Source organism: Jaculus jaculus, chromosome 8 (assembly GCF_020740685.1).
Source record: "Jaculus jaculus isolate mJacJac1 chromosome 8, mJacJac1.mat.Y.cur, whole genome shotgun sequence".
Taxonomy (NCBI): Eukaryota; Metazoa; Chordata; class Mammalia; order Rodentia; family Dipodidae; genus Jaculus; species Jaculus jaculus.
Genome location: NC_059109.1, coordinates 109,344,374 through 109,361,412, shown reverse-complemented (window position 1 = coordinate 109,361,412; position 17,039 = coordinate 109,344,374). Strand labels below are relative to the sequence as shown.

General features: G+C 51.8%; 1 protein-coding gene across 2 annotated transcripts in view; it reads right to left on the bottom strand.

The window, feature by feature from the left end:
* Positions 1–5,827: 5,827 nt before the first annotated feature.
* The window catches only part of Angpt4 (angiopoietin 4), a 41,871-nt gene continuing 30,659 nt past the window's right edge, over positions 5,828–17,039 (bottom strand). For both annotated transcript variants that reach the window (XM_004667981.2, XM_045156640.1), the window contains 5 exons: positions 15,576–15,691; positions 13,106–13,207; positions 11,208–11,374; positions 7,720–7,850; positions 5,828–6,630 (listed from right to left, as the gene is read on the bottom strand). In XM_004667981.2, coding sequence (XP_004668038.1) covers positions 6,470–6,630; positions 7,720–7,850; positions 11,208–11,374; positions 13,106–13,207; positions 15,576–15,691 — 677 coding nt within the window. In that variant the 3' untranslated portion in view covers positions 5,828–6,469. The remainder of the gene's footprint in view (positions 6,631–7,719; positions 7,851–11,207; positions 11,375–13,105; positions 13,208–15,575; positions 15,692–17,039) is intronic.

The window sequence follows — 17,039 nt, the reverse complement described above, 5'->3', positions numbered from 1 at the left end:
CTCCGGAGCCATACTTTTCCATCACTTCCTGTTTGCTCACCGGCTTCTGGACACACTGTTCTCAGGGCCTTTGCATTGGCTGTTCCCCTTAGTGTGCTATTCTCAGAGAAAGAGAGAGGGAGAGAAAGAGGGAGAGGGAGAGAATGGGTGCTCCAGGGCTTCCAGCCACTACAAATGAACTCCAGATCCGTGTGCCACCTTGTGCGGCTGGCTTAGGTGGGTTCTGGAGAATCAAACCCGCATCCCGTGGTTTTGCAGGCAAGCGCCTTAACTGCTAAGCCATCTCTCCAGCCCAGTTCTCACAACTCTTCACATGGCTGTGTCCTCCATACCTGTTTGGGTTTTGATTCAAAGATCACCTCTTTTGCCGCGCGTGGTGGCGCACCCCTTTAATCCTAGTACTTGGGAGGCAGAGGATCACCATGAACACATAGTGAGTTCCAGGTCAGCCTGAGCTAGAGTGAGACCCTACCTTGAAAAATAAAAACAAACAAACAAAAAACAATAACAACAAAAAAGATCATCTCCTTTGAGGGGCCATCCCTAGTTCCTCTGAGCAGGACCCTCTGTAACCCCCTCAGGCCTGCCTCCTGCGCATCACCTGCATTTGCAGCACAAGCTTTGCTCATTTCTTCTTCTTGTTATTTGAGGTAGGGTATTGCTGTAGTCCAGGCTGCCCTGGAATTTACTATGTCGTCTTGAACTCACAGCAATCATCCTACTTCTGCCTCCCAAGTGCTGGGATTAAAGGCGTGTGCCACCATGCCTGGATGCCTGGCAATTAATTTATTCTTAAGTAATTAATTGTGTGTGGTATGCACGCGTGTGTGTACGTTCGTTTGTGTGGGCAGATGTGTGTGGGAGGATAGACAAACACTGGGTGTGTAGCTCAATTGCTCTCCACCTTATTATCTTTTTTAAGATATTTATTTATTTATTTTATTTATTAGACACAGAGAGAGGGAAAGAGAGAGAGAGAGAGGGAGAATGGGCCTCTAGCCACTGCAGACGAACTCCAGATACATGTGCCACCTTGTGCATCTGGCTTACATGGGACCTGAAGAATCAAACCTGGGTCCTTAGGCTTCTCAGGCAAGTGCCTTAACCACTGAGCAATCTCTCCAGCCCTCCACATTATTATTATTATTTTTTTTTTTTGAGACAGAGTCTCTTACTGAATCTGAAGCTGACCAATTTGGCTAGGCTAGCTAGCTAGCAAGTCCCAGGGATCCTCTTGTCCTGGCCTCCCCAGTGTTGGGATTATGGGAGAATGGAACCAGGCCTGGGCGACTTTTACAGGAGTGCTGGGGACCTGCAGGTCCTCAAGCTTCACCGGCAATCTCTGTACTCACTGCCATCTCCCCAGCTGCTGAAACTATTTTTAATTTTTTTTAAATTTTATTTATTTATTTATTTGAGAGTGACAGACACAGAGAGAAAGACAGGTAGAGGAAGAGAGAGAGAATGGGTGCGCCAGGGCTTCCAGCCTCTGCAAACGAACTCCAGATGTGTGCGCCCCCTTGTGCATCTGGCTAATGTGGGACCTGGGGAACCGAGCCTCGAACCGGGGTCCTTAGGCTTCACAGGCAAGCGCTTAACCACTAAGCCATCTCTCCAGCCCCTATTTTTAATTTTTAAAAAATTTATTTATTTATTTGACAGAAAAGGAGGGAGACTTCTGGTTAAGATGGTGGCGTAGGTACCACGCCAAAGCAGCCTGGGGGGGAAAAGACCAAAATAAACTCAGCAAAATACACACTTTTACTAAAAAGTGAGGTGTATAGGAAAATGAAGCAGCAGCGGAGAAGTAGGAGAGATCCAGAGCATCCAGAGCCCACACAGGCCGGCAACAACGGCTCTGGCAGCTCTGCCAACCACGGCGGCAGCGGGGCGCACCAGAAAGCCGCCAGACTCGGCTCCAGCCGCAGGAAAAGCCAGGTGCGGGATTTTCCCCTCACACCGCGCTCTCCGCAACTCGGGAAACGTGAGGGGAGAGCGGCAGCGAGCAACGGAGGAGAAGACCGCGAGGTAGAAGAACACGTGGAGCAGCGAGAGAACCAGAGCAGCTGCGGCTCCCTCCCCTCCCCCACCACCTGAGCCCAGCTCCAGAGAAAAGGAGGGAGAGAGAGGGAGAGAATGGGCACGTCAGGGCCGCTAGCCACTGCAGACAAACTCCAAATGCATGCGCTCCCACCCCCCCCGCCCGTGCATCTGGCTAATGTGGGTTCTGGGGAATCGAACCTGGATCCTTTGGCTTTGCAGGCAAACACCTTAACTGCTAAGCCATCCCTCCAGCCCTATCTTTAATTTTTTTTTTTTTTGGTCAGACTCTTCCTAAGCGAGGTCAGCTCAGTGACTGTGGGGTTGTGGACATTTATTGGATTATTCACTGCCTCTTCCCTATCACTCAGCCAGACCTAGGTTCAGGTATGTTCTTAGCCAATTACAGCTGAATGTAAGTGTGAAGGAATGGACAACATGGCATAAGTATGTCAAGTCTGATGTAACACCAGACTCTCATGACATCCCTGTGGGACAGATACTGGACATGGCCTGAATCAGACCCTATTCCCTGAAGAGCTGCTTCCTCAAAAGATGCCGAGGTTGCCAAGGCAATGCTGCTAGCTTTCTAAGTATCTTAAAAATGGCAAGACAAAGGCCTGCATAGACACTGATGAGAAGAAAACCCAGGGAAAGGGTCAAATCTCCCCACCACTGAGGAACCACTTGGAAGGTGTCTGTCCATTTCCTACCCCACCTCCCCCAAGGGCCACTGTCCGCCTTGCCTATGGCTGGGTCTCTGGGATGTGCCCAATTGTGGAAATTCCACAGCTCCGTTGTAGAAGTCACCACTGCTGGCGACATGCAGTGTTCTCAGGAACATTGTGTTCTGCCTGGCCAGTTCTATCAGGGTCCACCAGGCGCCAGTGGGGAGAACAGGCTGGTCTTTGCAGCCTTTCTAGAACATTTCTTTAGCCCTTGCTATAGGCAGAGGGGGCAGCATTCTAACATTCTTATCATGGGTGGCAAAATGCCTCCAGATGGCCCTGGAGGAGGAAGGCAGTTCATAGGTACATGAGTGTTGTGGTGACTGGTTGTGCAACCTTGTTCACCACTGTTCTGATGCAGGGGATGACGGGGGCCAAAGATTTTGCATAGGAACCTACAGATATAAGTGTTCCCGAGCCAGTTCCTATGAGCTATGGCCCCAGGAGACCCAGCCTGTGCCCTTGGCCACTCTCATCCTCACAGGGCTCCTTTGACAGCCATGTGAGTCAGCACTGCTGTCCACAGGGCTATCAGAGGTCAGTGGGTACTTCATGGGTAACTGAGGCTCAGAGAAGACCAAGGGCCCTATGGGGACAGGACTGGAAGACTCTAGCATCTCTGGGCAAGACACAGCTGTGTCCTTGATCATCTGGTGTAACATGGAGCTGAGCTGACACTTGAGGAAGGACTTAGGGACAGGAAGGCTAGGAGAGGGGAAGAGGTAGAGAGAAGATTGGAGAGGAGGAAGTGAACTCTCACTCCAGCCTTTTGGCATTCCTACTTTATGAAGACAAAACTGCATTGGTTTGGAAAGGCCTCATCCGCTGGCAAGGCATTCTCTGGAGACCCAGATCTGGCTACTCAGAAACACAGTGATGTATGCAGGGATGGACACAGGAGCCAGGCTGGCTGGAGAGGTTGGCCTTGGCTAGAACTTCTGGGGCCTCCCAAGCTTCCTGGCTTGGGATTCACAGTGGGGACATGAACCCAGCCTGCTGGAGCCATCGTGTCAGAGACCCTGGCTGAGAATGGAGTTAACCAGTGGGAAGGCAAGCCACAGGATGGGAGCTACCCATGGCTGAAACCTCTCCCATGCTCCCCATGTATGTGAGCCAAACCATTTTATTTTTGAGACAGGGTCAGGTTGGCCTCAAACTCCCTATGTAGCTGAGGATGACCTTGAACTTCTAATCTTCTTACCTCTCCCTCCAATGTGCTAAGATTATAGGTATGTTCTACCATGCCCTAGTAGTATATGTGGTTCTGGGGATCAAACCATCCTTGGGGTCTTGTGCATGTTAGGAAAGCATTCTACCATCTCCAGCCTCAACCCATGCTTAGGATGGCATTACTGTGCCCTGGTAAGGAGAGAGGGAATGCGGTGTGAATATTTGGAACAGGCATCTGAGAAGGAGCTGAGCCATATTGGCCTTTTTAGAATCCTGATTCCTGACAGAGGGGCTGTACTCTGGGGCCCACAGCATTGTCTTTTCTTCCCTCTAGTACATAGGACCTAGTAGAGTTGTGGCCCAGTGATAAATGCTGTGGATGCAAGAGCAAAATGCCCCTCTCCACATCTGGCTGTAGAAGGAATGTGTGTGTGGTGGGGGCATGGGGAGGGCTGCCCTTCTCACCTCTCTGGCCTTTTGGGGATAGAGCATTTTTTAAAAGAATATTTTATTTTAATTAATTTGTGTGAGAGAAAGTGAGGGAAAGAGAATGGTACATTCCAGGGTCTCTAGCCACTGCAAATAAACATCAGACACATGCACTACCACGTGCATCTGGCTTACTTGGGTTCTGGGGAATCGAACCTGGGTCCTTAGGCTTCACAGGCAAGCACCCTACCCACTAAGCCACCTCTCCAGGCCCTGGAATTTTTTTTTATGTACCTGCTTCACATGTGACTTTGTTCCTCCTTACCATAGTCCAGCCAGGAGGGAGCATTAATTACCACCTCCATTTCACAGGTAAGATGATGGAGGCCTTTGGGAAGCTGAGCTGCTGGCCTAGGGTCTGGGTCAGGGCAGTGAGGTGTGACCCCCAAAGCCCTGCTTATGTTCTCACTCTGCACACAGTAGGTGCTAAATAAAGTTCTGCCAGGCAAACACTTGAGCTTTTTGGGTGGCAGCCTTGCCCCTACCTGCGGTGCCCGCATTAGCTGCTTCACAGCTGAACCTCAGGGCAAGGCCCTGTCCTCTGCAAGGAGCTGGAGAGCTGCTCTGGCCTGCCCAGGGTCACTGAGCACAAGGGTCACACTGGGGCATGGGTCCAAGGAACCATTGCTGTGGGCCCAGCTTACCCAGGAGACCCGAGGAAGATGCTTCCTGGCTAGGCTGGGCATTGAGGAGGATGGTCACAATACTGTGGGGCCTCATCCAGGCTATGCAAGGGACACAGTGATGGTCTCTGCAGCAAAGAGGCTGTGATCTCTTTCTGTCTGTCTGCCAAGAAGGGATAGAGGGCTGGAGAGATGGCTTAGAGGTTAAGGTGATTTCCTGCAAAGCCTAAGGACCCAGGTTTGATTCCCCAGTACCCATGTAAAGCCAGATGCACAAAGTGGTGCACATGTCTGGAGGCCCTGGGGCACCCATTCTCTATTTGCCTCTTTCTCTTTCTCAAGTAAATAGATAAATATTTTTTGAAAAAGAAGGGCGTGGAGCTCCCAATTCACACCAAGGCTCAGCCTCCTCTGCAGCAGGCTGTAGAAGCCCTGGAGGACTTTTGGACACAGATGGGGGTCTGTGTTCTAGAACATTCTTCAGGAATGGTGTGCACTTATTTTAACTCAAGGTTCCTTCTATTTGTTTTTGGAGGATATTTAAGGCTGCCCTCATGGTCCTTGTATCCAGCAAGGGTGACTATAGCATGGAGTGGAGGATGGGACACCAGGACTCCTCCCTTGATAGGTAAGGGCCAGCTTTTCCCAAGGGCATTCACACCTCTGGTAGGACAAACGGGACCAGTCTAGGTGAATTTGAGACAAGTTGCCTGATTAGTCCCTTCATGGGCAGCCAGCAAAGTGGGAACCCAAGAAAGGCTCTGGCAGACCCTGAGGTTAAGAATGCTTGTTCCTTTTTATTTAGCCTGGTGTTTCTCTCGCTTAACCATAGGTACTTGAGAAAGGAGCTCTTGTGATCACCTACGGAACACACTTTGGGGCCCGCTGGGAGTAAAGGAATCCTTTCTTAGACCTCCACAAGTCCCCTCAGAGACCAGATGTGAGTGCTGGACACTGGATCGTAGGATCTGGGGAGCGTGGAGGGGAAGTGCTGGCCACCATGAGAGGGATGAGTGCAACGCCATCAAGGCTGGTAAAGAAAGTCCACTGACATCTCAAGACCAGGAAGCCTGGACCTCCCGAAGGAGGGAGCTCCCTGCCCGCAGGCTCCCTTCACCCACTGTCGCCCCACCATGAGCCCCATATTCCCCAGAGGAGCCAACATCAGTCTGTCTTGTCCCTGTGGGAGGACAAAGTGTGGTAGAGGCAGCGCCCCGAGGACTCAGCATCTCACAAATCGGGGAGGGGGCATGAGAAGGCAAGTGACTCTTTGGACTTGGGGGACAAGGAGCGTTGGCTCTGGTGACCCAGCGCGTGGAGGACAAGTCCCCCAGCCCTGGGTACTGCGCTGGGTCCAGCTCGCACAGGGCACCCCGGTCACGGCTCCTCCTGCTTGGCCACATTCTGCGGCTCGGTGTGTCAGTCATCCACCGGCCTCAGCATCATGCGTGTGGCACGCAGCGAGTAGCTGGGGCCCCGGAAGTAGTGCCAGCGGATGCCATTGAGCTTGCGCATGTGGTGGCGAGCCGGGTAGTAGATGCCGTTGAGGTTGGAGAGGCCGCAGGCGTCGAACCACCACCCTGGTGGGAGAGGGATGACAGAGGGCTTGGGGGAAGGTGGAGTGAGGCAGCCTTGAACCTCAAAACAAGGTTAATTAGGCTGTTGGCTCCTTTGGGTGTAGGTTTGCTGTAGGGCCAGCCAACTGGACACAGGCAGGGTGTGGCTGGGGTCTCTGGTCATCGCTCGGCTCCCTCTGGGTCTTCCTGCTTTTTCTCTGACCCCCTGTGATCCTCTGCTTCCTGCATTGGCCTTCTCTATTTAAGCATGCTAGGCTCCACCTGGCTGTCACACTGGTTCCCAGTGGGCTCTCTGTCTGTCTTTGTCTCTCTCTCTCTCTCATTTGAGGCTGCCTCCATGATCCTTGTAGTCAGAAAGGGTGGGTAAAGCCAGGGGAGAGAGTGGGGTCCTAAGGCTCCTCCTCATGACATGAGACCAGTTCTTCCCAAGAGAATTCACGGCCCTGCGGCGTGACAAATAGGGCTTGACTTTCCGTAAGTGAACTTGGAGAAAGCCGCCTACTCTAGGCTCTTTTTGGGCAGCCATGAGGCATGCGGACACAAGAAAGAGACCCACTGGTTTTGTATTTGTGTGGGTCCTCCAACCGTGGTCACCTTGTCCCCCTGTCTCTGTCTGTTGTGCAGTCGTCCCTTGGGACTCTGTCTCAGCTGTTCTGTCACCTCCCAGCCTTCCCCTGCACTTTGCTCCTTTCCTTGTACCCTTTTTGTTTCTCTGCCCCCTACGCCTCTCTGCTTCTACAACCCTCTGCCCCTCTCTGCCTCCCTCAGCCTCTGTCTCTGCGACTTGTGTCTCTTGTCTGTGTCCCTCCTACTCCATCTCCTTTCCTCTGGCATTATGTCCCTGCTGGAAACACTGCACTGCCCAGTGCTGTATGCTGCCCGCTGGGTTGCTGGCCTCCCTGAAGCTGTCCCCACCTGACCAGGGACATGGAAAATTCTCAACCAGCGGGCAGGAGCGGTAGGCTTCACGCCTCCTTAGCCATGCTCTTTGCAACCCCCAGCCACTCCGTGAGGAGAGCTGGAGGTGCCACCTTAGCAAGACACGCAACATCATGGGGACCCCGAGGACCCAGCCAAGCCAGGGGCACCTACCTCCAGACATCATCTGGGCACACTTGCAGACACAGTTGTCGTTGTCCGTGTCGCGGGTGCTGAACTTGGTGCCCTGTGGGGCCAGGCTGTTCTTTTGTGTGGCAGAGTCCTTGTTTCCTCGCAGAGAGAGGCTGGCGGTCACCAGGGGTGGGGTGGAGAGGGGCACCGAGTCAGGCTGGGGCTGTGAGGAAAGGCCTCCCCCAGGGGTTTTGTCCCAACCAGGTTTCCCTCCAGTTGTTCCCGGTGGGGGAGGGGCAGCCTGCTAGTGTGCCGCAGCCATTTTCTCCTGGTGGGCCTCCTCGCCTGCTGACGTCTGAGCTCAACACACTTCCTGGGTGCTGAGCCTTCCTTGTGTCCCTGAACTTGGGTCTTAGAAGCGGGAGGTCCCATAAGGAGGACGATGGGTTTCTGACCATCTGCTATGTGCTGGGCATTGTGGAAAGTGCTTTGTCTGGTTAAGTCATTCTCATTTAAATCCCATGAGACATTGTTAAATATGTGTGTGTTGGGGGGGGGGTCCCCAAAAGCTGAAATTATTTGGTCTGAGTCTCAGAAACATAAGGGTCCCAGCCAGATTCCAGCCTGGTGTGGCCCCACGGGGTTGGGGGTGCATACCCCTCACCTGCTGCTACAGCCACAGTCTCATCACAGTTCCTCAAGTGCACACACCTCTTCCAGGAAGCCTTCCCTGATCATACCAGCCTGCATGCATCTACAACCCAGGGCACCCCCGGATTGGGAACAGAGAGCTTAAGTTTCTTTGACAGACTGTGTCCCTGGTAGACACATCCAAGCCTGAACAGTGATGATAGCCAGGAGCTCTAGGGGACGGAGTGCCTGAATTCAAAGCCTAGCCCAGCCATTTGATAACTGCCTGACGGCTTGGGGAGATATCTCCATTCCCTGGGCCTCATGTTCTTCATCTGTTCAAAGAGCAGTAGTAAGAGATAAGAGGATGGCTGTGAGTTCGAGGCCACCCTGAGACTACGTAGTGAATTCCAGGACAAGCTGGGCTAGAGCAAGACCCTACCTCAAAATCCAAAAATAAAATAAAAAAAAAAACCATATCCGAACTAAAAAAAAAAAAAAATAGTAGTGTTGACAGGACCTTGTTCACTGTGTGATTTGGCAGCAGCATGTGAAGTGTGCTGGGTGGTGGGCACAGGTAGCAAGTGCTCAATGCATTCAAGGCTTCATTTTCAGCCTCAGGCACAGGTCAACCTGGCTGAAAAGTGTCAGGAGCTTGTGCCACAGGGCTGCATGGGTAGCTGAGGCAGGAGTCAGTTTTGGAGTGATTAAGAAGCCCCTATATGATGGAGGCAAGCAGATAACAAATGTCCCCAGTGCAGGGCCTGGCTGGTCCCCAGGGTAGGAGCTAGGAGATGGTCCTAGGGGCCCAAGGGAATACCAGGAGGGTGTTATATGCAACTGGTTCAGTCTTCACACCTTTCACCCAAGAGCTCTGTCTGTCTGGAATAAGGCAGATGGCTCTCTGGATCCAGAGCCTGTGACCATTCATAAAAAGGCCCAGTGTGCCCTTAAACATGCCACCCTGGACTGAGGACTAGTGTTGCATAAAAGGGCTCTCTTAGGTGGGGACTCACAGGCTTCCCACCCACTCTTGGGTCCTGGCTTCTCTTTATGGACACTAAAGGACTCTATGATGTCATCTCCTCCCCCTTGGGAACTGGAGTGGGTATCTGTGAGCTCTGGAGACCCCCACCTCATGGACCAGGAAACCCCACTTAATTCATCAGATGTCTCTGAAAACTAAAAACCCAGATACTTGAATTTTTTGTGGATCCCCAAGTGAGAACATGAGGCACTGAGGCACCTTTGTGGGGAACTCTGGTCCTCATCACTGTATCTGATAAGTACGGGTGCCTCCTGTCTGGCACCCCCCTGCTGCTAGTCCACACATCCTTGCTTTTTGGGGGTCTCTGATGCTATCCTTCTCGTCTCAGCAGTGGCTAACTGCTGTCTGTCCCCCGCGTCCCCCAGCCCCTGGCCACGAGCCTTCTCTGGCAGTTTCCAGGCCCTCCATGGTTTCCAGGATGCCCAGCTCATTTCCTAGGCTCTTCCCGAATGAATAGATATGTTTCTGCTGTAGGGACTAGGGGCTGAATACTAATAGCTGAGCATCTGCTGCAGGCCAGGCACTGTGTCAGTGCAACACCACATTTGAGCCTGCAACCTCCGAGCGAGGTGGGGGTCTAGGGCTCTCATCCTGCAGATGAGAGGGTGGGAGGGTTTGCTCAGGGCCCCTGGAGAGACAGGAGGTTAGACACAGGCCTTTCTTTGGTGATCAGCAGCTTCACTAGGTGCCAGCAGGGTGTGGTGGGTGCCCCCTGGTCAGCTGCCAGGAGCAGGGGCTTTCAGCTCAGCCCAGCCCAGATCCATTGGTGCTCCCTTCAAGGGGTGACTCTTGCAAGGATTAAGATGGGTACTGCAAGGAAGGATGGCAGATTCCCCAGCTGGAGAAAGCAGGAGTGTTTTTTAAGAAGAGAGAGGCATGGGGAACTGCCACTCAGAGGTCCCGAGATGTGGCATAAGACATATAATGGAGGAGGATAGCCGCTTGGAGATTCCTTAGAAGGAACTGACTGCCCATGAGCACTCTGAAGATGACTGTGCCTACGGAGGGGAAACAATGTCCTGGGAGGGTCCAGATACCAGGCGGGGTCATGGTAGCCTCGTAAGTGAGTCCATGAGTCCATTCTGGCCCGATTCAAAGACAACCAGGACCCACGCTTGTTTTGATTATCACCGAATCTCTCAAAGAGGTGACCTTATACTATGGAGTTATAGTGAGGTTTGTCAACAGGGAGACCTGAGTTCAAATCTAGGTTCCACTTAATTTGTCATTCTGAACGAAGGCCTTAAGATCAGTGTCTTGGTCTCCACATCACCAAAACCAGGTATAGGAATGTCTGCCTCTTAGAGTTGAAGGGAGGATTATACAGTGTCTGAAGTATAGTGAGTGCTCAAGAAATGTGCTCTTCTTTTCCTAAACACACCAAGAGCCAGAGGAGTGATGGGAAACCTTGAAGGCTAGATGGCAGGCTCAGATTCAAGGCTGTTTTGCTGCTGAAGAGAACGTTGACCTTGATGTATCCAAGTTCACAGAGTTGCGTAGTGCCTGAAAGGACCAGGTCTCCTGCCTCGCAGCCCATGGACCTTTCTAACCTACCCCAGGATGTAGAACAGACTGGCATGTCATTCCACCCCAGGTCTCTGTAAATGGAGTGACTAACCTTGGAAGGCCCCTTTCTGCTCTGGGGATGGTGGCGTCAATGAAATTCTCTCCACTCCACCCAGTGGCCAGAGAGTGCTGAGTGCTAACCAGCCGCCTCCAGATCCCGTGACGTGCGCCCAAATGGGGGACAGATGGTAGAAGCTGGAGACGCCCAGGGAATGACCCTTGGTTTAGACTCTGTGGCCATTAGCTTGGAGACCCCACCCACCCACAGTCCTGGGCCCAAGCCCACCTGTACATCTGCTCCTCGCTGCCCAGTTGGAAATGCTCATACTGGGCAGAGGTCTCGTGGCCTTCCCAGTCCCGCAGCTCTATGCGCAGAGAGTAGGCCGTCCTTTGGGTCAGCTGGTGTACCACCTCATTGCCTAGCCAGTGCTCGCCAGCTGGGTCACCAAAGCCCTGTGGGCAGAGGAGGGAAGGGTGGCTGCATGCCGAGGAGGGAGGCAATGTCCCTGGCTGAGTTGCTGGGCCAGGCCAGGCTCCATGGCCACTTATCCAAAACCATTGAGTCTAATGAGCAAGTTCATAAGGACAGTGTGTGCAGGCCTGAAGCCAGGAGCCCCTGCCTCCCAGAGGGGAAAAGATAGGGCATTTGTATACTTTAAAACCCTTTAAAAAGAATTGAAATCATATTTCTCTAAGGTTAAGAAACAGGCAAATCTAACCTGTGGTGATAGAAAACAGAACAGCAGCTACTGCTCTGTCCTTCTCCAGAGAGTCAGAGAGGGGACAGGAGAACCTTCTAGAGCACAAGGGGATGGATTATATATGCAGCTGTGAATGGGGCCACATGGGCAAACACATGTGGAAATCCACCCAGCTTTATGCTTCATAGTTTTGTCCTTAGCTACTTATATGTTAACCCTCATTTAAAAAATAGAATTAAATTAGTCACAGATGAATGGTTAAAATGGTAGGGCATTTTTTTTTTTCAGTGACAGAGTAATTGGTTAAGAAAATTTCCAGTGCCATAGAAGTGTAAAGCTAAAAATGTGGGAAGTGCCTTTGTGAAGCAAGACCCAGGGTGACAAGAAGCCAAGGCTCTCGGCAGAGCAATCGGTCAGGACCAAGGACAGGGGCACGCTGAGGCCCACACCTCCTTAGGGTCCACTGGACCTCTGATTAGCCCCGTGGTTAATACCCAGCACTCTTTCGTATCTATCTAGTGACCACAAATCATAGCATTGCTGGATTCCCTGCGGCTATCATTTTCTATTTCTTTTACTTTTGAAGACTTTTAAGAGCTTTTAAGCCAGTTTGCCAAAAATCCTTTGCTCAAAATTTAATTTTAAAAATTGGAAGGCTATTGGGCACAATTTGTCATCCTATAAAATGCATGTGGTCTTCGAGTCAGCAATCCCACATTAAAGAAGTTGTCCAGCTGGGCATGGTGGTGCACACCTGAATCCCAGCATTCAGGAGGCAGAGGTAGGAGGATCGCTGTGAGTTCAAGGCCACCCTGAGACGACATAGTGAATTCCAAGTCAGCCTGGGCTACTGTGAGACCCTACCTTGAAAAACAAACAAATAAAAAAAGTTGTCCTGCCGATGTGCTCACAGAGATATAAAAAGACAAGGAAGTTTATTTGAGCCTTGTAGACAGAAGTGTGGGGAGGGCTTTTCCCCTTTCATCCTTTTCAGTCTTAGCAATGGACATGGATTCCCTTTTCAAAAGTGAAAACGAGGGCTGGAGAGATGGCTTAGCGGTTAAGCCACTTGCCTGCAAAGCCTAAGGACCCAGGTTCAATTCTCTAGGTCCCACGTTAGCCAGATGCACATCGTGGCACATGTGTCTGGCGTTCATATGCAGTGGCTAGAGGCCCTGGCGCACCCATTCTCTCTCTTCTCTCCCTCTGTATCTAATGAATAAATAAATAAGGTGATAAAAAAATTTAAAAAGATTGAAAACAAAAATACGGTTATGTTTTCCTTATTGGGACATATTCAGGAATGTCAGGGAGAGTTCAGTCTGGGGCTGGGGTCCAGGAAAGGGAATGTGCACCGGGCAGTCTAGGTGAGTGGCTTTTCTCCCTGAAAAGGGATGCGCGCGGACCAGTGCTGGCCCACAAATCACCCCTTCACAGGCGTCCCTGTCTAGGCTGAGAACTCTTGCCCAAGGCAGCCCGGTACCTCTTTGTAGCCCTTCCAGTTCTGTTGGAAATTCACGCTGCCGTCCTGCCGTCGCTGGATGAGGGTCCAGCCACCTCCTTCGGCCTCCATGTCACAGAACACCTGGGGGACGAGGCACAGCTGGAAGCCCCTGGAAGCCTCACAAGCCCATGCTAGGGTAGCCTACATGTGACTTGAGAGCGACAGCCCCCATTCCCTACAACAAGTGAACCTGGTGGTTGAGGACGTCAGAAAAATTCAGCCCTTTCCCACCCACTGTCATCATCTATGGCAGCGACAAGTGATGCCCTCTGAGAGCCTTTGTCTCCTGGCTTGTTAATGTTTGTGTTTGTTTTTCAAGGTAGGGTCTCGCTCTAGGCCAGGCTGACCTGGAATTCACTAGGCTGGCCTTAGAGCTCACAGAGATCCTCCTACCTCAACTTCCCAAGAGCTGGGATTAAAGGCATGTGCCACCATTCCTGGCTCATTTGTTATTTTTAAAAAAATATTTTATTTATTTACTTGCAGGTAGAGAGAGATAGGAAAAGGGGGGTGAGGAATGGGCACACCAGGGCCTCCTGTCGCTGCAAATGAACTCCAGACACATGAACCACTTAGTGCATCTCACTTTATGTGGGTAGTGGGGAATCAAACCCAGGCCACCAGGCTTTGTAAGAAAGCACCTTTAATGTCTGAGCCATTTTCCCAGCCCCATCTCATTTGTAAAATAGAGATGTTCACGCCTGAGCCTATTTGTGTCTCAGTGTCTCCTTTACCAACTGGCATTATCGTGAGTGAGAATTAGATTAGATGAATCATGACAAATGTTCAAAACAGAGCCTGGCACACACAGGGGCTTTTCATCTGCACTTCCTGCAGAGGGCAGTAGGCATTCCTCACTAACCACCTGAGGGGGCATCAGTTCATAGTCACATGGTGACAGGAGCATGTGGTGGGAGAGGGTCTTCGTCTCATGGAAGGCAGGAAGCATAGCATGAGAAAGTGATTTCAGACCAGATAGAACCTGGAAAGGTATACCCCCCACCCGCCCATGACTACTTTCTCCAACTAGGCCTCACTTGCCAGAAAAGTGCCACCAGCAGGGAACCAATCCTCCAGTACACAAATCTGTCAGGGATTTTTTTTTTCTACAAACCTTAACAGGCATAAAGTGCTTAGACACAATGCAGTCTTGGGCAATGTTATTACTTTGACCATTCAGTAGGAAAATGTTTATGAGCACCTACTATGTGCCATGCTGTGTTCAAGACATTGGGGATGCTGATATGGATAAGAGAAACAAAACTGGGCTGGCTTAGTGGTTAAGGCATTTGCCTGCAAAGCCAAAGGACCCTGGTTCAATTCCCCAGGACCCATGTAAGCCAGATGCGCAAGGGGGTGCATGCGTCAGGAGTTCATTTGCAGTGGCTGGAGGCCCTGGTGCACCCGTTCTCTCTCTCTCTTTCTCAGTCAAATAAATAAATAAATAGATAGATAAATAAATAAATCAATAAATCGTTTCTTTCAAAGAGCATACTGTCAATTACAGCCAAGTCTTGAAGCCTTCCTTTCTTGTTCACACATTATTTTTCAGCCAGTTTAGCACAGACTTAGTAAGTATGAATACAGACATGGTGCCTGGCCCTGTGCTAGATGAATGGTTGGTGCATCCATGGCAAATCAGCCCTCGGGATTGGCTGGCTTGGAGGAGGCCGTGCTAGGGCAGGCAGACATTTGGGTAGCTTACTTGGAAGAAGTCACGGGTCACCCCTGGAAGGCTTCCCGGAGGAGGTTGCTCTGGGAGAAGGCACCGAATGAGGATGCCCCTGCCGGACACAGACAGGTGCCATGGTGCCTTCACAGAAGTGGGCAGTGGGAAGAGGGGCTACAGGGAAGGTGGCTGAACGCTTTTTTCCCCCAACACCAGGACCTGCACTTGATCTCTGTGTGGAAAAGGGGGCTCAGCCGGTGTGAGGAAAGCACGGAAGACCACCGAGGGGACGCAGGGCCATTGTCCCTGACACACTTAGAAAGGCAGAATGGAAACCTGGCTATGCATTCCTATGCTCTTCCCTTCTAGGCCTGTCCCAAACCTCCCTCTTGTCACCCACACGTCCCTCAACTCCCCCACCACGATGAGACTGCCATGCTCAGGGCAACCTTGGGTGCCATTCACTGAAGATGGTGGCACGTCTGTGAGCCCATCACCAGCTTCCCACAGGGCGCAGAGCTCCAATTCCCGCTTCCACTAGTCTGCGTAGACGCGGAAGGGTCAGAGATCACTTGTTATTCTAACACAGAAGAATGACGTCCTTCTAGTCTAATTAGAAGCTTCCGGAGAAGATGCCAGCAAAGGATACACTTCGGGCTTTGGAGTCTTCTACGTCACTCCCCTCCCCCCCCCACCCGTTTTCCCTGTTATCTCAGTGCTGACGGGGATTCTGTCAGCTCAGCACCCTCTGACAGCCCCTGTCCCTGGGAGCCCCCTAACCTTCAAAGGTTCCGTCATATTGGCCACATGGATAGTGTAGACACCGCTGACGTTGATCCCAGAGTGCTGGATCTCTGCACAGTCCTGGAACACCCTCTCAGGTGTCCTCAAGGAGGCTGCAATGGGACAAGGCAAATGTCAGCTGGAAGGCCAAGCATGATGGTGGCACATGCCTGTAATCCCAGCTTTCAGGTAGCTGAGGCCAACCTGGACTATGAGACGCTGCTTCACAAAGGAACAAAGGGGGCTGGAGAGACGGTTTAGTGGTTAAGGCGCTTGTCTTCGAAGCCCAAGGACCCAGGTTTGATTCCCTAGTACCTGTGTAAACCAGATGCTCAAAGTGGCGCACGTGTCTGGAGTTCGTTCACAGTGGCTGGAGGCCCTGGCGCACCCATTCTCTCTCTATCTGCCTCTGTCTCTCTCTTTCACTCTCAAAATAAATAAATAAAATATATTTTTAAAAGGAACAAAAAGAAGAAAAGGGTGATGGAGGGAAGAAGAACAGAAGGAGGGAAAGAAAAGAAGGAAGGAAGAAAAAGAAAATGAAAGTAGAAGGAAAAAGAAAAAAGTCCAGCTTGGTGTGAGCAAGGAGAAGGGTGGGACCAGGCAGGCATGCCCATCTGCTCCATGTAAGTTCTGGGTAGGGAGGTGTGGGAACAGGGAAGATGAACCAGACCTGCGAATGTTTCTCAAGAGAGCTGATGGTGAGTTGGAACCTGAACAGTATGCGGGGGCCACCCAAGTGGAGAAGGGGGACTTCAGGTTTAGGGAGCAGCATGTGCAAAGACCCTCGGCATGTAGGGGACAGGCTCTGGTGAGGGGAGTGGTGCCCTCCATGAGGGCTCTGGCTGTCGAAGGGAGGGGCAAGGCGAGCCCAGAGAGGTCAAGGAAGGAAGCAGGTAGAGAGGAGGAAGGGTTTCTGCTGAGCCAGTGGCCTTGACTGCCGGGCTGCGGAAGAGCACTTTGCTAGAGTGGAGTTGTGTGTGTGTGTGTGGGGGGGGGCACTGGAGAAGAGGAGGTTCAAAGTAAGGAGGTCAGAGCCAGGCTGCAAGGCTTGGGGTGCATGGAGAGAGCACACAGAGCCTGTACTCCAGTGAGGTCTCTCTTTAAGGACTAGGAAATGGAGGCACCAGGCTGAGGCCGCTGGTGCACAGGCACCCAGCCACGTGGGCAGAGCCTTCCCTTGGAGCTCTTGGCAGCCCTGGGCAGAGAGGCCCCTCATCCTGTTCTTCCTGGGAGCTGACCATTAGCTTTTCAAGGACTTCCATTTCTGCCCCCTGGACTGTATTCCTCAGACCAAGAACCAAGGCTGCCTAGGTCTCCAGGTCTGGCCTGGACAAAGTGACTGCTGGAAACTGTAGGGCATTAAATCCTCTCTGCAGCTCATGTAGTTTGGGCTGTGTTGCCACCAGAACCCAAGCTCAGGGCAGCAGGACCTGAGGATGGCGCTAAAGTTCCAGAGGG